The sequence below is a fragment of the Onychostoma macrolepis genome, chromosome 11 (genome assembly GCF_012432095.1).
Source record: "Onychostoma macrolepis isolate SWU-2019 chromosome 11, ASM1243209v1, whole genome shotgun sequence".
NCBI classification, from domain to species: domain Eukaryota; kingdom Metazoa; phylum Chordata; class Actinopteri; order Cypriniformes; family Cyprinidae; genus Onychostoma; species Onychostoma macrolepis.
In genome coordinates this window covers 12042554-12066512 of record NC_081165.1, presented here as the reverse complement: position 1 = coordinate 12066512, position 23959 = coordinate 12042554, and the positions used below count along the sequence as shown (strand labels likewise).

The 23959-nt window shown below is 34.0% G+C and overlaps 1 protein-coding gene across 3 annotated transcripts in view; it reads right to left on the bottom strand.

Annotated features, from left to right (window-relative positions):
• The window catches only part of dnah1 (dynein, axonemal, heavy chain 1), a 35045-nt gene extending 22942 nt beyond the window's left edge, over positions 1-12103 (bottom strand). For 2 of the 3 annotated variants that reach the window (XM_058791848.1, XM_058791849.1), the window contains exons 1-25: positions 11972-12103; positions 11568-11725; positions 11234-11374; positions 10679-10771; positions 10121-10190; positions 9872-10034; positions 8622-8745; positions 8269-8401; positions 7934-8092; positions 6561-6813; positions 5557-5714; positions 5236-5447; positions 4871-5166; positions 4406-4556; positions 4053-4243; positions 3699-3924; positions 3495-3614; positions 2996-3078; positions 2715-2856; positions 2468-2623; positions 2125-2323; positions 1724-1977; positions 709-921; positions 399-563; positions 187-308 (exon numbers count right to left, since the gene is read on the bottom strand). In XM_058791848.1, the coding sequence (XP_058647831.1) occupies positions 187-308; positions 399-563; positions 709-921; positions 1724-1977; positions 2125-2323; positions 2468-2623; positions 2715-2856; positions 2996-3078; positions 3495-3614; positions 3699-3924; positions 4053-4243; positions 4406-4556; positions 4871-5166; positions 5236-5447; positions 5557-5714; positions 6561-6813; positions 7934-8092; positions 8269-8401; positions 8622-8745; positions 9872-10034; positions 10121-10190; positions 10679-10771; positions 11234-11374; positions 11568-11720 (3977 nt within the window). In that variant the 5' untranslated portion in view covers positions 11721-11725; positions 11972-12103. Of the gene's footprint in view, positions 1-186; positions 309-398; positions 564-708; positions 922-1723; positions 1978-2124; positions 2324-2467; positions 2624-2714; positions 2857-2995; positions 3079-3494; positions 3615-3698; positions 3925-4052; positions 4244-4405; positions 4557-4870; positions 5167-5235; positions 5448-5556; positions 5715-6560; positions 6814-7933; positions 8093-8268; positions 8402-8621; positions 8746-9871; positions 10035-10120; positions 10191-10678; positions 10772-11233; positions 11375-11567; positions 11726-11971 lie in introns of those variants that run through there. The other variant, XM_058791850.1, reaches the window with a different exon arrangement.
• Between the last annotated feature and the right edge of the window lie 11856 nt (positions 12104-23959).

Below are 23959 nucleotides of genomic sequence, written 5' to 3'. Positions count from 1 at the left end.
TACAACCAGACAACAAGAGAGTTCTTAAATAATTGCTTCAACAACGATAATGACGCTGCAGAGTTGGATTTAACTTTAAAGTGCTAAGAAATTAAAAGAAAGGTTAAATGGAAAATTATTGTTTAGTGAATTGCCCTGGGCCTTCCCTACTGTTGAAGGAAACCATAAAAACTGATCATTTCTTACCTGGGGAAGGCGCTTCGCTTGGTCTCCAGGTATTCACTCAGTCCTTTCTGAACGAGCTCCAGTAAATTGTTACAATCTTTGAGACTGGCCAATAGACGTGGTTCAGGACACACCTCAATCACCTGGACTCATAAAGACAATCACATCTCAATTCTTTGGTGAACCACTGACAAATCAAATATAGTATGATTAAGTAGTCTGACCATGCTCACCTTATTGTTATCATGGGCAGCCTTCATGATCTTCCTCCAGGTGCGCTCCATGGTCAGATACCTCTTCCCTTCCACAGGCAGCTGGCGGTTGATGTCATCAGAGCTGAAAATAGGTTCCATGTACAGCCACGACCGCTGACAGATGAGCCACTCTTCTAATACTTCCTACCAGCAGAATACCACAGTAACACAAAGACTTTTAGTTATTGTTTTTGGCAAAGACGCCTACATGCAAGCTAAACAAACAATCCAAAAGTACCTATCTCACCTTGTGGATTTCAGAATCATACCTGCAGGATGATTGGCTTACCTGTGTCATTTTCAATTTACTTTCCCATTTGCTGATTCTCTCCTCAAAGGGTTTTTTATATGGGGAGAAGGTCATGCTCTGGGTCATTACAATGTGGTCATCCAGGAGCTGAGAAGCTTCGTCTGGGCTCTTCAAGATGTAAGTCCCTGTCTCCTTATAAGGCATCACCTCAAACATCACTGTTGACCATTCCTCCTCCATCTTTATCAGAGCCTAAGTATGAGAGCAAAAATACTGCCATATGACATACATGTAATATGTCCGTGGAATTGTTCTGTTATGCAATTCAGAAAAAATATCAACAAGCAAAAATGTTCCTGTGATATTGTTCATTTGTATAATTTATCGAAGGGCTAGAAAATATCTCATAAAATATGAGTTTAGCGCCTCTAGAGACAATGTCTTGAATTTTGAATTACGATCTGATATCAGCCACAACTGTACAGACGCCCCTTTAACATCGAAATGCAGTGAACCCCATGGTGCAGCTCCACCACTGGGCTTAGTGGGTCATGCAGTGCTGCCCCACTTCTGGCCTTAGCGGTCCTTGTGGTGTAGCACTACCTCAGGGCTCAATAAACCTTAACAAATGATCCCACAATGTATTGTAATTTCTAATTAAAAAATAATTGTATATTTGCTGATTAAATTTAAAGGAGTAATTCACCACTGACAAGATGAGCTTGTGATAAAACTTGGCTGTCTATGAAGAAGAAACGCAAAAAAAACAAAAAACAAATACATAAATAAATATAAAAAGGCCAAAAGTACAAGCTGTAGCTTTAACAAAACCCTGGAGCTGCCAAAAGTCCACTAGGCGATGCAAAATGTCAGCTTTGAGTCATCTGGTGGCCTTTTACTGACAAATAAATGGAGATATCTGGGTGCAGGTAACATGGAGAAAGAGTATACACCGCTTATTTTCATATACTACCAAACACAAAGTGTTCTTATGTGCCCCATAAATAAAAAATACATCTGAAAAGCAACTCCATGGGACAAATATTGCACTCACTTGCTCAATAGCATATTCTTTTCCAGCCTCCTGAGCCACTTGGGTGATTTCCTCTGCATGATTTTGTAGGCCCAGCTCCAGACAAAGGGAAAATGTGAGGTTCGCTGTAGACTTTATATTCATGTTAATACGTTCAGAAAGAAGTTCCCAGTGGCGGTTCCGCATGCCAGGATTCCTCAGTCCCCGGATCAGAGGAATGAATGGACGGAACTCTTCAATCTTAGTCCGGAGTTCAGATGCTACTTCTTGACAGGCTGAATAGAGTCAATGATAAAAACATGTTATGAACAAATGTTTAAACTTCACTGGTAAACAGGAAAACATATCTCATTCTTGATGTTAGGTATAACACAAAAACATACATTATTTGTTTGTGTCCTCTAACATTGTTTCCTACTCACCAGGAATGTCTTTAAACTGTTTGACACACTGGTGCATAGTCTTGTAAGCATCATTGACATTATTCTCCAATTGTTCAGGGTTGATGGCTGACAGCGGGTCATTGAGCCAGCTTTCATGCCAACGCAGCCAATCAGATGTTGTCTTCCACAGGTCATAAAATGGCTGAAACTCTTTGTTCAGCTTCTGTAGCTCGGTGTACTACACCACAACCATAAAACATATCCCAGAGATTTTTCAGTTAAAAATGTTATTTATTTTAATGTTCTTAAAAAATATATTTTCAACACAAAATGATAAAACAATGAATCCCTACACACACATTTGCATGTAAAGTTAACCTACATTAGAGACTGGTGTACCAAAGAGTCGTTCACGGTTGTTGTAAAGCTGTGCCATTTCCTGACACTCTTTCAGCTGCTTGCTCACTCTCCGCACCTCATTTGCCACCTCATGCGCTCGCCCAAGGTTTGTGTAACCAGATAATCCAGCCACCGTCATCTGAAAATGGACAGAGGTGACTTAATTGCAGTGCCCAGAGTGACCATCTATTCAAGGCAAAACATTGAACTCTTGACTTTAGGATTCTGACCTGCAGGACATTCAAGAGATCCAGGAAGCTGTTTTGGTCGACAAGCTGGATCTTAAGGAAGCGTTCTTCATCCTCAGCATGTTGGGCTTTCACTCTCTCCATCTGGTTCAGGATCATCCAGGGCGAGGCCACTGCTATCCACCTACACAACATTTAGTATTTAGGAGCTCAGCTACTGAAGAAATGTGATATAGATGTGTAGAATGGCTGATTTTAGATTAGTTAAAAGCAACTGTGTTAAAACACTATTTAATTCATTGGCGAGGCAATGATGAACTCACTTCTCACTGACATCCTCATCGGAGAGACTGTAGAAGAATTCATCTATTAGATCATAATCAGACATAGCTTTGGACAAACACTCCTGCAGGAGGCCATTAGCAGAGGAAGACAGAGAAAAAAGTCATTCGGCATTAAATGCAACAATGCAATGAGGATTTTTAAAATACTAGGGACTTTAAGCAACAGATGCTGATGGAATGGCAATGGTGACAGGAAATCAAGTGTTAACTTCCATAGCCAAAGGACACAAAAACTACTAAGCAACAATGAAGAGGATGGCATGACGGATCATTTAACCATTCGACAAAGTACAAAAAAGTCATTTAAAAAGCAAGAGAAGTACTATCAAAATTAGGAAGATGTGGCCAATGGGTAGTACATGTGCTCTGATATGCCACATGGTGGCACTGTTTTCAGTCACTACTCCACTATCCATTCCCAATAAAGGCAAAACACAATGGATAACGTTAATAATAAATAATAAAACAGTGACTGTACTTCATGTGCTTTGAGTTGCTCAGGGAGTAATTTCATCCATTCTCTCTGCTCTATGAGCTCCTCAATGCTGCTGGGTTTCTCTGACAGCTTTCTGCTGATGGCTTTACACTCTGTACTTGCCTGAAACACACACACAACATTACATAACAGCTATACATTCAGACTTGATAAAAATGTTTCTAGTCCTAATGAACACTGACTCACATCCTGTATCTGCTGACGTAACCTCAGAGCTAGTCGGTCCAGCACTGCACTGGCGAGGGCTCTGCGTTTCTTCACCAGGCTTTGCTGAACGGCCTCCACGCTGACCTCGAAGGGACCGATGATGATGGCAGAAGGGATGGACTGATTTAAAAGCTCCATCTCCCTCAGGTGCTCCAGAACTTCCTGCTTCACTTCCTGAACGGTCTGGTTCTCCTGACTGTGCAACCTTCGAGACACAAAAATATAAGCAGAAGGACAATCCTTGCTTTTTAGTGTATTACAGTGCATAGTATACTGGTCTCTCAGTTCATAAAAAAACTTTTAAAAAAACTAGCAAAAAATATAGAGATTTACTCTAGAAAAGTGTTGATATCTGAATTGTGGAGCTCAAGGTGGCACTCATATTCACGGGCGTAGGCTCTAAGAGGTATGATGGCCTGTTTCAGGGCCAAACTGATGCTCTCCCTCAGATTGTTGACATCAGGTTCCCACAAGGCCACTGTATCTAACACACATCCAACGACGAGCAGGTTCTTCATTACAAACTGAGAGAACAGGAAAAAACAAAAACAGAATAAAGCCTTCAGAATTTAATAATTTAATAAGCACTTTTACCAAATAATTCTGGCTTTTTTAAAATAATATAGTAATTTAAAAATAAAGTAATTTCTTCATAAAAATTATTTATGTACAAGCAATAAGGGAACCTTGTCTAGTTGAGGTATGTTGTGTGTGGACAGGATTCCTTTATCAAACAGGTTGATAACGGAGGTCTCAAAGCTCTCTAAAGGAGTGCTGTAACCAACACCAGTCTGATCAAGTACCAAATCCACTGAGAAAAGGGGTTTCTTTTTTGGCCTGCATAAAATAATGTTGGATCATGGATATGTTACATACAGTATAAAACAATGTCACTCAATTGATCTTATTTAGATCTTGTTTCTTTTGACTCCAAGGCTACCCTTTATCTATCTGAAGGCCCTCCTACAGTCTCTAAGCTGATATGTTCTTCTTAATAAAATGTAAAAAAATAAAACTATTTAATGTTGTACAACAACAGAACCACTGATTTTGATTGTATCATGTAAAGAAATGTAATAGAAAGCAACATCAAACATAATCCTATAAACATATTTAAGAAGCAGTAACCAGGATAATGAGAATTCACATACTTGTATGGGCTGTTTATGAGATCAGGGCCCCAGGTCAGATCTTTGGGGCATTGTAGGACATTTTGGCAAGCATCGAGCAATAATTTGGCTAAGCTGGCCAGGGAGTCCTGCACCAGGAACCTGAGTGTGTCCTGCTGAATGCTGCGTATCAGTGCCATCAAGCGACACAATTTAGACATATGGTAAACATCCCAGTTGGATACAGAGAGATTGTACCAGTCATGACTTCCATGCAGACTAGACGAAATCCCAGAACATAAAGTGTCCAGCCACGACTCTTGCAGAAACAATTGAACCTGAAGGAAGACAGAGAGCGTATGATGACACATTTGTTTGTGTATGTGTATAGGTGATAGTTTGTATACCTGTGCGTGTTTCTGAGACTCTGCCGACTCAAACTCCTCCAAGCTAAGAGACTTTGTGAAGCTGACATGGAACAAGCTCATTTTTGCCACCCTGCTACAATCTTCTCTCACTATGGACAGCACAGTGATCACCTCAGGCTTAGTGAGCAGAGTATTAAAGACAAAAGCTGCACGGTTCTTCTCAAAAGGATAGTCAGGGACTGACACAAGGCCTAGGAGGAAAGGAGACAGCATGCTGTGGGTGGGCCCATAAAATAAATCAACAACATGAAACCCCAGACAGTCTGAAAGTCTCCTTTCTTTTGATGTCCATCTCTCTACCTTTCTCAGGAACTTTCTCGGGTTCTTTTTGAGGAATTTTGATGTGGGGGAACTCTTCTGGACTTTCCTGTACCACCTTATCAAAGCACATCCGGTTCATAGTGTGAATGTACTCCAAACGAAGCTCTTCCTCCAGCTCCTTCACAAACTCCTGTAGACTGTATACACACGTGTTTATTGAGAAACAAACAAATACTAGCTGTGATCATTCTGCGCAGCAGACATCAGTAATTGTTTACATAATTATATGCTGTGTTTTCTGGAATTGCACATCTGGTGTTGATGGAAGGTGCAGATGATTTTTACAGGAAACTCTTTACGTTTTATTTAATGTCTTAATGATTATATTTGGGTACAATGGAATTTGTTTCCATTTTTTTTTTTTTTACAGTACAGTACACCAGTGCCTAAAATTAACTTATTTTTAAGAGGCAATACATTGTCTGCAGATGCACGAAAATCATATTTTATGTGAAACCCCTGGATATTCAGGAAAAAAACCAATACAAATACACTACTGTTCAATAGTTTGGGGTCGGTAAGATTCTGTAATGTTTTTAAAACACTCTCTTATGCTCACCAAGGATGCGTTTATTTGATCAAAAGTACAGTAAAACAGTAATATTCTGAAATTTTATTACAATTTAAAATAACAGTTTTCTGTTTTAAAATATTTCAAAAAATATAATTTATTCCTGTGATGGCAAAGCTGAAGTCATTACATCAGTCTTCAATGTCACCTGATGAATAAATGTTTCAAATGAACAGCATTTATTTGAAATTTGAAATATTTTGTAACGTTATAAATGTTTTTACTGTCATTGTTGAAGATAAAATCTTACTGACCCCAATTTGTTTTAAAGGTAGTGTATAAAACATATCATTACAGGGTGTTTTTTCCCTCATATTTTAATTTTTATCTAATTTTAACATTCTCTATTCTGACAATTGCATACATCAAAATGTAAAATTATTTGATCCTATTATTACTTAATTCTTCTCACTGTTTAAAATGGAGGCCTGGTGTGGAGACTGCATAATTTCTGATACGTTCTAAACTGGTGGGGTCAAGGGTGGGGGTGCCACTCCAGTCTAGCATACAGTCAATGGAAAGATGGTATAAGATCATGGCCTCAGTGTACTGTCTTAAGTCCTGGGCAAACTGAACTCTCTGGGCAAAGACATGTGGGTCCTCTGCACAAAACAGCAGCCTGATCCTGGGAACCCAGTATTGCCCTTCTTGCAGTGACAAAACCCCTTGGGAAAGAAAGGAAACATAATGAAATAGAAACACAAGTCAAATATAGTGAATACAGTGGATAGTGAAATAGAAACATAATGGTTTATGAAAGTTTACATACATCACTGAGTTAAACACTCAAAACCTATGTTTTGTCGTTTGCAGCTGATGTCTGTTAAAGAGTTACTCCACCTCGAAATGAAAATTTTGTCATTAATCACTTACCTCATGTCGTTCCAAACCCATAAAAGCTTTGTTCATCTTCGTAACACGATTTAAGATATTTTGGATGAAAACCGGGAGGCTTGTGACTGTCCCATTGACTGCATAGTAAATACCACTGTCAAGGCCCAGAAAAGTATGAAAGACATCGTCAGAATACTCCATCTGCCATCAGTGGTTAAACCGTAACTTTATGAAGCGACGAGAATACTTTTTGTATGCAAAGAAAATAAAAATAACGACTTTATTCAACAATTCGTCTCCTCTGTCAGCTGCGCCACACGGATACGTCTTCTTAGTTTATTTATGCTTTGATTTGAATGAAACCAGCGTATCCATGTGGAGCGGCTGACACAGAAGAGCATATGCAGTTTGCGTCCAGTGGATACTCTCCAAAATGGCGCTAATATTGAATTGTTAAATAAAGTTAAATGTCATTTTTGTTTTCTTTGCATACAAAAAGTATTCTTGTAGCTTCATAACGCTACAGTTGAACCAACGATGGCAGATGAACTATTTTGACGATGTCTTTCATACTTTTCTGGGCCTTGACAGTGGTATTTACTATGCAGTCAATGGGACAGTCACAAGCCTCCTGGTTTTCATCCAAAATATCTTAAATTGTGTTCCGAAGACGAACAAAGCTTTTACGGGTTTGGAACGACATGGGGTAAGTGATTAATGACTAAATTTTCATTTTGGGGTGGAGTAAGCTATTTATATGATACAAAGGTTTTAGTAGACATCTAAACATTTTTATTAACTTTCTTTCTCTTCTGGGAGAAGCTTGATATGTGCCAATATCATTACTTTTTATTTCAACAGAAAATTCGCCAAATTCAAAAAAAGTGCTCTTTAAACTGTTTCATGTGGTGTTTAAAATAACCAAGGTTAACCAATGGCTACTGAACATGCCTTCTTTCTGTCCTCCATTCAAAATAGGTTTTCCATCAGGATCTCGAACCCATCCATTACAGTCTGCTTTATGCACCAAGTACTCCTTCCTCTCCTGGCTGTACTGTAGCACCCCAACCAACTGCCAAGAATACTCCAAAGCTGGGCTCTCTGGATCCACTACATGACAAACACATGAAGAACAGACATTTAATTTTTCCCACATGTGCCCATATGGCTCCCACTGGATGGGCTATAAGATGGATTTATTTTCAGAATGAACTACAAGACAAATGATGGGATCCATTCGACTACAATATGTCAGGTATTTCCAGAGGGTTGAGACAGCACTGTACCAGGTGGGATGCTGTTTTTTGTCGGCAACAGGGCTTTGGCAGGAACAGGTTTGCGGTCGACCGAGCCTTGCTCGTAACCTAAAGCCAGCCATTCCTCTGGAGTACGGCAGTCAAAGTCCTCATTGTTGAATATCTGGTGTTACACAAAGCACATTAATAGACACAAAATGAGCCACTTGTACAAAACACACAATTACGCAACCAATGAAACAGAAAGATGCAAGATTTTAAACTGAAGCATCTACATGGACACCAAAATGAGGGAAAAAGCCACAAGCAAACAGGGACATTAAAATATAATTATTACATAAATATTTCATTAAAACAGTATATATAACAAGAACACGCATGACCTCCAGAGACAGGTAGTTTGAAACTGGTGGACTCGTCTCGTTTTTGAGCATCAGCTGGTTGGAATCAATGCCTCGCTCAGCCAAAAGATTATTGATATCCAACTTCTGATTCTCCCTCCTACGTCTGGAAATTAAAACAGACAATATCCATGCATACTACATTTTCAGTCTAGAAAAATGCCTTTACGTAAAAAACAAAAACTTAAACACACAAAACTTTGGATGAGCATCTACACTAACTGTTTAGTATCAACCAGTGGTAAATTAAACGTTATAATATCAAAATAATACTATATTTAAAAAAGTTTAATATACATTATTGTTGAAAAGTGGAGTCAGGAGGATTTTTAATCTTTTAGAAAAAAGTCTCTTATGCTAACTAAGGTTACATTTATTTGATTAAAAATAGAGTAAAAGCAGTAATATTGTGAAATATTATTACAATTTAAATACAATAAAATAACATCTCAGGTTACGTATGTAACCAGTTTTCCTGAGAAAGGGAACTCAACACTGCATCATGGCACTGACACTATGGAAACACTTCTGTATGAAAGGTGTCTGAAGCACGTGTGCAAACACATCAATTCTATTGGCCTACATAGGAGTCCAGTGACCAGTTTCCATACACAGAAGCGTTTCCATACTGTAAACGTCATGATGCAGCATCGAGTTTTATTTGAAAGAGAATATATATATGAATATATAACTTAAAATGTAATGGCAAAGCTGAATTTTCAGCATCATTACTCCAGTCTTCAGAGTCACATGATCCTTCAGAAATCATTCTAATAGGATGATTTGCTGCTCCAGAAACATTTCTGAATATTATCACTGTTAAAATCCTTTTCTAACATTCTTAATATTTTCCTCGAACCATGCCTTCAATTGCTATTTTTGGTGTCCAAGAGGTTTTGGATGAATTTTCAAAAAAGTATGTTAATGTTCTTGATGAATTTTAAGGCACTGTAAGTCTTCTAAACCTCCCCCCACTTTCAAGTGGTTAGAAGATTTGATGTGTTTTCTATATATTGAAAATATTTACGTTTGCATTAAGAGGTTCCACTCACAAATGTTATAAAAACAGATATTTTGTACTTAATTTTGTTAAGAATACACCATTTATCTTGGCTGATTTATAGTTTATCTTGGCTGATTTATAGCTTATAAAACAGACCTGAGGCTCAATTTTGGTTTGTGACCCACCAGTTGAGAAGCATTTGTGTAAGATGTTTATCTGAACCGCTCACCTCTCAGTCTCAATCTTACGGGGCACATGTCCTGGAGGGCAAACATAAGGCATCTGAACTTTTGGACAGTAACTTCCAGAGTGGAAGTCTGTCTCGTGCTGGAGTTCATGCCATTGCTCCTCCATAGCACTGGGCGGGACAGGAAGCATTCTCAACATAGATTCTAGTAAAAAACAAAGAAAAAAATAATTAGTATAATTAGTATCTATTTAGTATAATTAGATTGTCTGAATTAGATTGATTTCTTACTTTTGCGGGAGTTGGACTCGTTTCCTGTCCGGAACAGTAAACTTGTGCTCACTGGGTCTTCCGTATATGACTAAAAACAGTAGCATTAGTTTTGGTGATCATATTTAACAAAATAAGTTGAGTATACTTTTATGTTTTCATTTACATGTACGAATGGGTAAGGTCCTATCTTTTCCACAGTGCAGAAAATGCTGAATGAATTGCAGAATTCAGTCATAAAATGGAATTTTGCTGTATAATAAAACTTTTAAATTAATTATTAAATTAATTTGTTGTAACATTTGCATTTGCAACAATGTGTATCATCACTTGATGATAAAATTCAAATGCAATCCAGAAAAAAAATACACAGGAAAAAAAATAAAAATAAAAATACAGAAATAAAAACCCCAGAATTTTCAAAACAACAACAACAAACTAATTCAACGAAAGTTGGGGAAGAAAAATAAAATGGATTTCATAGGGCCCTAAATTGAGGAAATAAAAATGATAGAAAGAATCAGTAAAAGAAGAGAAAGATTTGTTTACCTGTTGCAGACTTGTGCCTGGTTTACTTACGAGATTTGAGAATATGCAGGGCAAAGGGGTCAGTTTGTCCCTGTGATGTCCTCTAGGATGAATCATCTTAGATACAGATGGATGGTTTTCTTTCTGTTTTTTTTTTGTCCATAAAAAATAGAATTTACTGTATATCAACTTCTTGTGCAACACTTTATTTGACATAAATAAATAAATTTAATGTTTTGTTTTCTAAAGTTTTATCAAATTTGTGATGTTAAATGTGTATCACAAAACACAGAATACAAAACAGAAAAAAAAAATAATAATAATAAATTTCATAGGGCCCTATTTTTCTAAACTTTTACTATAATATTTTATAAAATTATTTATAAAATAAATTCAATTGATTAGACTTGACTTTTTATTTATTTATTTGCTGATACAAATTTAATTTAAAAAATCAGACAGAATTTAGAAAAACATACACAGAAAAGAAAGTTTCTTGGGGGGAAAAAACACAATGGAATCTGGGAAAAATTTAAAGATTTCATAAGGCCCTAATTGAGGAAATAAAATGATACAATTATTAGAAGAAGAGAAAGAGTGATTTACCTGTTCTTGTTGACTTATATCTGGTCTACTACCAACAGACAAGATGGCACTCAAAGCAGGCAGTTCGTCCCTGTGAGGTCCTCTTGACACACTCTGAGGAAGAGGATGAATCCTCTCAGATCCAAATAAATGGTTTTCTGCCTGTTTTTTGTACATAAAAAAAAATAATTTTCTGAACAGCATGAGGATCTGGACTTCATGTGCAACATGCTACAATAATAAATTAATTAATTAAATGTCCTAACTTTAGTAGCTAAAAATAATACGCTTAAATAGAATATCATTAGGTTTTCTTTCTCAAGCCAGTAGAAGAAGAGATTTAGAAGAGGTTCACCTGTTGCCGATTTGTGCCTGGTCTACTAGTGAGAGAAGAGGTGGTATTTAACGGGGGAAGTTCGTCTCTGTGACCCTCGCTTGGCATGACTGGACGGTGGGGACGAAACATCCCGAAATCAGGACGATTTTTTTCTGGCTGTTTTTTCTCCATAATCGCTTATGCAGAAACCGTCAGAAAAGAAACAAATTTATTTCACGAACAACGCAAGTATCCATTGTTCAACACGCAGTCTCCTTTCAACCAAGCACTGATAAAACACTGTATTTTAATTAAATAATACAATAGAGAGAAACATGATACTATGTTACATTACGGTCGAGTTAAACATAACCAGAAAGCACACTTTTACATACCTCACTTCAAATCACAGCAGGCTCACTAATAAACACGTAAACACTTACCTCACCAACAAACACGCAAATTTTCTTTTTTTTGAAGATCTCGAAGTCCTCGGTAAAACAAACGCGTATCGGGAGTATTTCGTGTTTAACTTGCTTTGCAGTATTTTAACTGTCATGTAGAGACGCTGCAACGGTTGCCAGGCCAACGCCGTGCACTCGGGGTTTGTTGTAGATTCCGGTGCACTAGACTAGACTTTACAATCCTTTACTGTGGAAAGCAAAACAAACATTAGCCTGCAGGTTTATAGAGAAAATATATATGTATATGTATTTGAGATCAGTTATATTTTTGAGGTTAAGCTTTAGTATAAGGTCTTACAAAAAAGCCAAACAAATAAGTATTTGATTATGCAAATAATTTACAAAGTATGTTTGTCTTTTTTTTTGGTGTCATTCGAGTTGTCAGTGTTAAAAAATACAGATAGAGTGAAAAGTGCTTCCAATATCCAATATAAGGCTGTTCAAATGTGCACAGATCAATCTGGATTTAGCTACTATTTCTGTCATTAAAAGATGTGGTAAAATAGTAAGAGCAGTTGCTATGCTCTTCAATCTGAGCAATATTAGGATAATTTCCTCACTGTATTGATTCTTGCACTTGATTTTTATGTTTCATTGTTATAAGGTTTTGCGAAATATTTATTGAGAACGGATTTAATGAGACAGTGATCAACTAAAGACACGTGTAAACATGAGGTAGTTGAAATAATAGGTAAATTCAAATTTAACAGTTAAAAATAAATAACTGGGGCTTGAAAAAAACAAAACAAAACATGAACTAATTTGCCTTTATCCTACAGTATATATTCCATAACATTATATTCAATTTCTATTCTATCTAGTTACAGGTTTGACAGAAAAATTATATTTGTAGAAAACATACATCTTCGGGTAAAAATGCCCCTGAAAATCAGCTTTAGTAGGCAATTGTTGCCACTTACTTGAAAAAAAAAGTTTTAGTTTTAATTTCTGACACTGCTCATCATGTAGTCCTCTGTACTTCCTTATATGACATGATGCACTATGAAAATACATGTAAGTATGAAAAAAAGTATGACTGCAAAGATTTTATAGTCAATGACAGACTGAATCTCAAACATTTCAAGGCATTTATAGTTTTGTACTTCCATAGTTAATGCCAGTAATTATGACCTAATACACTGGAATGGGCGTCCCAGAGTGATCTCAACCCATCCGTTCTCTTTTCATCTCATCCTGTGTAATTGTACTCTTATGGTCCTGAATGACCCACAGGGATCCTCACACTCCTGGGTCAAGAGATCACAGAATCCTGCCCCATTTCCCAGTGGAGATCATAAGCAACACACACCTTCGCCCCCGCTGGCCCTGCATATCATCCCGAGTAGGTTCATTGTAGCATGCATGAATTACTTCATGTGCCTGAAATCATGTGTCAGGCGTCTTGCAAACCCAAAGGCAGGATTGGGCAAGGTCAGAGGTCAAGTGCATGTGTGAAATTCAAAATGAGGAGCCAGAGATGCCTTCTGACTTTGCATGGGATATAACTGCCATCATTGTAAAAGGACTGAAAAGAACATGACAGACTGACAGATCATTAAGGAGATTCATCAGATCATTAAGTCAACAGGTCAAAAAGTTAATGGCAGCAGAGGAAAGACTTGCCAATTAAAAACACAAGAGTGATACTTTGCCACAAGCTACCAGTCCACTCAGTTTACTCTCGAACTGAGGCACTTGATGTACAGGTGGCCAATTAGAGGGAAAAAATAAAGGACGCTCTCTCTATGCCATAACAGATTTAAGTGATCTATACAGGTGCACATAATCCAGTGTTACATTTAATGGAAATTTTCCATTAAGGCAACATGTTACATAATAAAGACATATGATACAGTGATTTTTAACACGTCTGAAATATTGTGTTCATAGAGCAAACCTTTCAATGATTAGAAGTTACTCTTATAATTCATGCAAAGCTTCATGGGGTGCAGCCCATATATATATATATATATATATATATATATAATTTAATTTTTTCTTTTAATTTAATCTTTATAGTATTTTATTTTCAAAATGTATAAATATATTAAGATTTTAAAAATATATTATTATTATTTTATTAGTCTTTTATTTTCATTGTATTTTTTAATTTATTTGCTTTTATTATTTATTTAATTTTGATTGAATGGACACGACTTCAAGGTCACCAAAATCTTGTTAGATTTCCATTTGTCTCTTGCTTGCACGACTTCTAACCACATTTCTCTCAAATTCCTTTTTGTAAATCATACTACTCTTATAAAACTGTGTCCTCCCCTCCAGCTTCTACAACTGTATGCGTCATGAAACACATCGACCCTCGCTGTATCCCAAAGGCAGATGCAGCAGACACATCTTGTCAATAGATCCAAACACCTGCCAGCAATTAATGACTAATAGCTTTGGCCTACAGCATTACAGGGCTGTTTGAACAAGACAGATGAGATCTCAGATGAGATCTCTAGAGCTGGGTCCTCAGAACAGAAAAGTTCTCATTTTGCGGTCCAAAATCAGGGCAGATTGGTCCCCCAAGTGACTGAGGTCATTGTTAAGCTTCAGATGAAAGACATTTCTGATAAAATGATGCACAACTGGGACTTTCAAATGTCAACATAGCAGAAACTACGCCAGTATCAAGAAGAAAACTTCAGACTTTTAAAGTATAGGTCCAGGAAATAATGCTCGACTTTCAATTCACACCTACTAGGATTGTTAGCTATGACACATAACAGTGCTATATTTAAGGAGGAAAAAATGTGTTCTGTATTAAATCCATATGGGACACTATTTATCAATATATTAGTGAATGCCATTTATTTTATTTCAGTCAGTTTTGTTTGAAAAAAATCCATTTCCTCCAGATAATAAAAAGATATACTTCGGTAAATTTTGACTTTTTATGTCATCAATTATGAAATAATTGTAAATTATAATTATTAATTATGACTTTTTATCTCATAATTTCTACATTTTGTTACAATTGCAACTTTTAATCTCATAATTTTCTATTTTGGTTAAACATTGTGTCTATTATAGCTTATAATGACTTCTTATCTCACTTATCTCTCATCTTTTCATCTCATAATTATGAGTAGGGTTGCAAAAAGGTGGAAACTTTCCATAAACGTCTGGGATTTTTAGGAAAATTTAAGGAATTTTCAAAAACTTTTTGAAAGTTTCCGGAAGTTTCCAGAAATTTTCCACCACTTTTTTTATTTTATAATAGATATTTTACATATATTTTCATTATTATGATTTCCCCCCTTATGTAGCAGAAATTGTCTTCCATAGTTTTGAATCAAGTGAATCAAGAAAAAACAAATCACAAAACGATATGAAAAAATAGACCAAACAACAGCCAGCAATGAGTTTGATTCCCAAGTCAATTCCTGATTCTTAAATGCAATGTTGCAAGTTTCTCTGGACAAAAACAGCTGGCAAATGTGTACATTTTAGGAGGTGAGCTAACTTTCATCTGCTGATTTTTTGATTGTACTGTCCATTTAAACCGTCCACTGAATTGATCCGTGGAACTTGCACACACAAAAAGTCCTCCTCTTCCAGTCATTCTCTCCTTATACACCCCTCATCTGCCTTTCTTGCCTTTATTCCATACACAGGCGGTTGTGGGTGTCACGCCTGCTTGAGTGTGACTCCTATTTTGCAGTAATGAAAGCAACATGTGCTTCTAACTTTAGCTGCTCATGATACCCAGATGTTGGTTTTGGACAGCAGCAGAGGTGGGCCCCCAGCTTCCCAATGTCACATCACTAAAGGGCCATGGAAGAATATGAAGCTTCTATACATCTTTGGATTTGATCTGTGTTTTTAAACCGCTGGAGTCTGTTTTATCTCAGTTAGCAAACACATCAAAGTTTGCAAAACGCGTTTGAGCTGGTATTTGTTCCACAGTAGAATGTGGAACAGCTGATGTAATGTAAAACACATACACATCTATCATAACAACGCAAAATCTAGCTAATGTTCCATTTTACCATTAGCTAATTGGTTAAACATGGTGTCTAATATGGTTTTAAAAAGTCAGTTCACCAGCCCTGCAGAGGTGCATGACCGTCGTCTGTTCTATTTAATGGGTGAAATGTATACACCATCAGGTCAGTGAGTGTCACACTGTAGTACTCCAAGCCTGTGTGTTTTATGAGAGAATAAAAAAGAGCTGTGGCCTGAAATTATGATGCTTTTTGCCAGACCAGACAGACTTATTGGCTTTAATGGTGACCTGCGTGACCTTTGAATGGTCATTAGGGGTCAGATGAGACCACGGGTGGATACCTGGCCTGCATGTGGCCATAAAAAAAGAAAGGTTTTAATTGTTGGTCATGAGATTAGGCAGGTTTTTGGTTACTAATAGACACCTGGTCACAATTCTGGGATCACAGTTACTATTAGAAACCCATAACAAAGTACTGACCTTATAAAACAAAGACTTACTTAAACAAAGGAAAAAAAAAAAAAACTAGACAAATAGAGGGGAACCAAAACCAGAATATCATAGAGATTTTGAGGCTGCCATTTTTGACTGCTGGCCAAAGAAATAAATTGCAATGAATATTAAAATGAAATATTCAATAAAAATGTATTTACAAAAACTTCAAATACAATACTAATAAATTCTAATGTAATCATTTAATAAAATTCATAAAAAAAAAAAATAATAATAAAAAAATATATATATGAAGAGTAATAAGTGCCATCTAAAATTTTCTTATAAAATTAGCATTTTTATCAGGCTCCTATGTTTAGGTTCAGTAACTGTACTCTAATAGCAATGTATAGGTCCTTTTCTATGCAATTAAAGTGAAATAACTGAATATAAATATAGGAGCCTGATAAAAATGCTCATTCTAGAAGAAAATTTCAGACAGCACTTAGAGGCTATATATATGTTTGACAGACAACAATAACAAAATTAATAAAATATAATATTATAATATTAAATATTTAATCATTTAGGATTTAAAATATAATAAACCAAATAAAAATACAAAATAACTCTGCAGATTTTATTATGATACAAATATATAATTAATATTATATAGTTTAAATTAAAAATAAATACATTTAAATATAAAATAACTTGCAGATTCTTTGACAGATAATAATAATAATGAAAAATGTATAAAATATTAATGTTAATATGTATTATAATGCACAATTATAATGAAAATATAAATTCTAAAAATTAAAATGTAATAAATCACATAAAAATATAAATTAACTTGCTGATTCTTTGACAGATTATAGTAAAATATTTATTATATTACATAATTAACAAGTTAAAATGTAATAAAAAAATAACTGGCTGCAATGCACAGGTATAAAGCATAAAGGGTTTACATTATTTATCAATGCCACTCCAGTCCACCATGCCTCCTTTCTTTTTAAAGCACCCCATGGGGTGCTGGGAAATTTATACTCTACTGTTGCACATTTTCGCTATACAGCTCACATTATTTACAATCCCTTTCATTGACATTAATATCTTGCAGAGGCAATTCAGAAAACTAGTAGCTTGCTGTAGTAGCCCTCAACGATGAGACTTGGAAATTGCTAAATCCCTCAGTAAGCACTTGCCTTATTTACTTACTGAACCCCTATGAAGGATGTGGGGTGTGTGCCTGAGCGTGTTTATACAGACCTCCATATGTGTGGGAAGTTTTACTCCGCTCGAATAAAATGTGGTTTCAGCTGCGTCAGTGCAGCAGGGCACTACCAATCAGGCACAAACCTCTTCAATCAAAACCACCCCTCGTAAAAATTCCTCTCATTCCTGCTTCTTAAGAACTAATAATGTTGAAATTAAATGGATTTGGAACGCTGGCACATGTGTGAGTGTTTATGTGCAACGAATCCCGTCATAGACAAACATACCGTTGCGTGATCGGCCATTCGCATGTATAAACAGTGACATGAGCTACTGCATGGAATGGTTATCTATACACAATAGACCCACACAGAAAAACATTAACACGCTGGAGACACGCACGCATGCATGTAGTCACACAATTGCTTTGGAAAGCTTCCTACATGTTCCACAGGGGCTCTGGACTGTCATAGCCATTCATCTGGCCTCTATCAGTGCCCAGCCTGACAACTTAATCACACTCATTCATTCTCACAGATCAAAGCAGCACACTGCAATTTAAACCTATTACCCACGTATAAAGACATTCGCATGTTGCGACCCTCTCTCTCTCAAACACACAAACACACACACAAATGTTTGCAAACAGACATGCAAAGACCATCACAAGCCCACATTTGCACAAACATACATGTATTTAAAGATTTTTATTTCTCCAATTTTACTTCATGCACATTTGCTGTAAACAGGCTAAATTTTTTTTCTAAAACTTTTTGTCATTATTATAATTTTTAACCTAAAATTTTGACTTTTTAATGTCATAATCGTGACTCTTTATATCATAATTTTTATCTCACAATTGTTTTTCATAATTTCAACCTTTTATTGTTTTTGTCATAATTATGATTTTTAATCACATAATTGTTTTTGTGATAATTTAGACTTTTTATGTCATAATCAAGATGTTTTATTTTATAATTATTTTTCATAATTTCAACTTTTTATCTCAGAATTGTTTGTTACAATTTCCACTTGTGCCATATGACTTTTTAAATCTCATAATTGTGTTTATATGATAATTTTGACTTTTTATGTCATAATCAAGATGTTTTATTTTATAATTGTTTTTCATAATTTCAACTTTTTATCTCAGAATTGTTTGTTACAGTTTCCGCTTGTGCCATATGACTTTTTAAATCTCATAATTGTGTTTATATGATAATTTTGACTTTTTATGTCATGATCAAGACTTTATATTTCATAATTGTTTGTCATAATTTCAACCTTTCATCTCATAATTGTTTTTGTCATAATTTCTACTTGTGATACTTGTGTCTACTTTTTAATGTCATGATTGTTTTATGTAATGATTTTGAATTTTTATGTCATAATTATGACTTTTTATTTCATAATTTCAACTTTCGTCATAATTGTTTGTCACAAATGTTATTGACGTGTCATAATTATGACTTTTTAAACTCATAATTGTTTTTATATGATTATTTGGAATTTTTGTCATAATTATCGTCATCATTTCAGTGTAATTGTTTTTATGAGATCGTTTTGATTTTTTTTGTCATAATTATTTTTTTACCTTTGACTTTTTTATGACGTTTTAATGCCATAATTGTCACAATTTCAAATTTTTACATCATAAATGATTGTCAGAATTTTGCCTTTTTTGTCAGAATAATTACTTTTTATTTCTCAATTTTAGATTTTTAATTTTCAAAGGAAAAAACAAAACACAACAGAATGTGAAATAAAATAACAACAAAACTTTGGCCTAGCAATGTCAAAGTCATGCGTTCAAGTAATTTGCACAATTAAATGAGGGCTACAAAAGCCAAAATGACACAAAGCTCTGTCTATTAAAGTTTCTCATTCAACCTCAATGAATACAAATGTGGGATACACACAGATGTTCTGACGTGCCTAATTTCAAACATCCCTCATTACGAAATGTGTGTTTTCCATTATACAGTACCAGTGCTGGATAAACAATCATATAAAGTGCTTGAACATACTTTGATGCCAAAACCTCTTAGCATTCTTAAAAAAGGATGGTTGGATGATTTAAATAGCTGTAATGAATATGGATTGTTTGTTAACATCTGTCATTGATGGCAGGGTTGATATGGTTACATTAACACTCTCTGGGAAACAGCAATCTACGATTCACCTTTGACCTTTATACTGATGTTTACATTCCACACATTAAGTTTAACTTATTCGGTCCTGTATAGGGGATATTTATCGTGGTGGAGATTTTTCACTTAATCTTATTATTGTATTGAATTTTATGGGTATGCAGAGTGAAACGTTTCAATTTTATAATGTAATGGCCAACTGATAGCAACAACAACCAATCATAAACTGAGCAGTGCTTGCCACATGAAATATCAAATAGTGACCAAAAACAGTTACAGTCTGAAATAAGCTACAAAAGCTGTTATTTAAACATGCTTTGTTCATTTAATCAATAATATTCACATATTTGCAAATAAGAATGATCGTCTTGAAATTGAAACCCAGATAAATTCTCAACTCTGTAAAAACTGAAGAGTGTGAAACATGAAAAAAGATAGCGCAAGATTTAGAAAGACACGTGGCTGACAATTTAAAGTGTGAAAAGCCTACAAAGTGGGCAAAATCTGGCCAACACACAATTCTTTCCACATGTAGCTGATATAAATGAATACTGTGCGAAGAGTTGCTTGCCATTTACATTCCTTCCCTTTTGAGAAAGTCTTGTTCAACAATACAGCAACACACTGTTTTGTGCAAATATTTTAATGAGCGGCTGAAAAGCTTTATTGGGTGCAGGCTGGTTAAAACCCAATTATTTTCCCAGCATTTTAAATGAACCACAGTTACAATCAAGTCAATTAACTTTTGCATTTTTAGCTGAAACAAGCATCCAAGTATGAAAAAAACTCCTTTTTTACTTACAACTACAAATCAGACTAAACAGGCATCACTCACAGAAACTGTGGAAAAAAAGATAGAAAGAATATATATATATATATATATATATATATATATATATATATATATATATATATATTCTTTATTTTAATGTATATAATAATATAGAATTTAATAATCTTTTTGCTTTTTTTTTTCTATCTACAAAAACTATTCAGCTATTTCACAAAAGACAGTGTTTCTTTCATAGCATCTGATCAGGAATGCCAACTATGTGTCATCTGTTTTATTTCTAGGTGGAAATGGCTGTTTCTAATTCCAGGCAAGACCATCTCTTCCTGTTTTTGGCATGCACTCAGTCAGTGGATATAAGGTGTGTTACATTGATAGCCTAAGGCTCATCCAGTAGACCAGACATCCCCGACACGCTCACAAAATGCAACCTAGACACTAAAGTTGCGGTATTATCCCTAATTTGTAATGCCATGAGGAGACCATGGGAACAGCCAGAGGAACCCCACACAGTTAAACTTTTGAATTATGCAATGGCATGTGGTTATATTTGACCATGTATGAAGTCAGTGACAACAGCAAAAGGATATTAGAATAAGGTTTCTTTGTCAGCACAACATAAATTGCGCATCAATATGCTGCTGACAAACACGAGAGACAAAAACTTAATGTTTTTGGCTGTAATTTTGTCCTATGTTCAACAAAAACACACACATATGGCACACACATACAATATAATGTCAAAAAGGTTGACGGCGTCTAAATCAAACCTTTTTAAAAAGACAGATTCATCCATTTTACACATCTGGAAGTAATAAATATTAATAGCTCACAGCTAATTCACCTTCAATAGGATTAACGTGATCCCCAATAAAGATAGTTATTGCTCATGCAGTCTGCAGGGCGGCAGAAAGGCCCGCAGCCAGAATGATGTGAGGTTTGGAGATGAAGGTCTGCTCTCTGAGCTTTTTTATGACCTGGAGGGCAGCCAGCCGCTGTAGTGAGTGTCAGAGAGGAGACTGAAAGCATGAAGATGTAGGATATGAGAATGGGGGAGGAAAATTAATAAAGAGCAGATATATAGAAATCAAAGACATGAAATTAAACTCAAGCAAAAGATAAGAGGACTCAAAAAAGTATGAAGTAATGTACAGTGGCTGACACTATGTCTAAACTCTATAGACACACCTACTCATTATGTATTAAAAACACAAAATGTGAACTCATTAAAAATTAAATTAAATATTAAATTAGATTAAATAATTAAATTGTAAATCCATATTTGCATCTGTTTTTGTATTTAGTTAGTAGTTCATTGCTTTGACTATAAACTAGACATACAAACTTATTTTGTATTATTAAAAATACAAATTGTAAAAATTAAATGAAACTAAATGAAATTATTAAATTAAATTAAATTAAATTAAATTAAATTAAATTAAATTAAATTAAATTAAATTAAATTAAATTAAATTAAATTAAATTAAATTAAATTAAATTAAATTAAATTAAATTAAATTAAATTAAATTAAATTAAATTAAATTAAATTAAAAATTAAAATTAAATTAAATTAAATTAAAAATTAAATTAAATTAAATTAAATTAAATTAAATTAAATTAAATTAAATTAAATTAAATTAAATTAAATTAAATTAAATTAAATTAAATTAAATTAAATTAAATTAAATTAAATTATTAAATATTAAATTATTAAATATTAAATTAAATTAAATTAAATTAAATTAAATTAAAAATTAATAATTAATAATTAAAAATTAAAAATTACAAATTAAATTAAATTAAATTAAATTAAATTAAATTAAATTAAATTAAATTAAATTAAATTAAATTAAATTAAATTAAATTAAATTAAATTAAATTAAATTAAATTAAATTAAATTAAATTATTAAATATTAAATTATTAAATTAAATTAAATTAAATTAAATTAAATTAAATTAAAAATTAATAATTAATAATTAAAAATTACAAATTACAAATTACAAATTACAAATTACAAATTACAAATTAAATTAAATTAAATTAAATTAAATTAAATTAAATTAAATTAAATTAAATTAAATTAAATTAAATTAAATTAAATTAAATTAAATTAAATTAAATTAAATTAAATTAAATTAAATTAAATTAAATTAAATGCTGTCACCATGCGTAGAACCAACCTTCACAGAACCAACAATTTTTGCCTTCCAAATTAATCCCTTCTGCAATGACCGAACATAATGCATAGTGCATTTTATTTACATTTTAACAGATTTAGTGTTTATATGCATTAGGTGGGATTGTTCTTTCATTCACACAGTCATTCAAGTACAACAGATGAATGTACACTCAAAAAAAAGATACTTTAAACTAACTTAATTCAGTTATGGACAGTGGTTCCACATAACAGAAACATGTTACCTCTACTCAAATACATAATGTATGATGAACTAAACTGAATTGAGTAAACTTAAACAACCATGTCCAAATAACTTCAATGAAGTAAGTTCATCCTAACTAAAGTATCTGAGTAAAGATAATATGTTTCCCTTATGTGGAACCTGTCCACAAATGAATTGATTTATTTCGAGGTAAAATAATTTTTGATGCAGCTGCTATTTATGACACATACTAAACACGCTAAATATAGCTCTTATTGTTATGAAGATGGCTGTTACATCCATGGCATGCCCAAACTAGTCTTTTTTAAAATGTATTTATTTTTTATTAAAACAACATTAATTTTTGTTAGCAAGTCCTCAACCCAGGCACATGCTCTATTCACCACAATGGTAACCCCCAAAAACACTAACATAAAAGAAACCCTCTTAAATACAAACATAAAAGAGCATTAAACATTAATATGTATCCCCATTGTATCATCTTGAGAAAAGATGCATAAAATAACATTTTATTTGAACATTTACTCTCCTTATCCAGCATAAAATCTAAACTAAAGTGTTTCAAGTCTACCACAATGCAACTGTGTTTGAACGAGAAATCTAATACAATGGTGTTAAATTAAAATGAATTGTTTAAATAAAGTGAACAGTATCGTAAAATAATTTTTTTGAGTGTATAGCTATAAGAACCTAGTTTAGTTCAAAAGGGGGGTTACTGGAAATTTGCACATATTGTAACCAGCTTTTACGTGACTGCAATAAAATTTTGCTTTATAATGCTTTACCATAAAACCAAAGACTTCATTTAAGCCTTTTGTGTAACACATGGCTTTGAAATACATTTTTTTTCCCATCAGCACAATACATTCCTTTTCTGCTGGCATGACTCTTTATTTATTTATCAGCTTATGAATTAATATGCCCATTATCTTCTGATGTAGCCTACATGTTGAGGAAAGCATAATAAAATCATTATCTTTATTTGTGAACAACAGTTTTATTTCACAACACAGATAT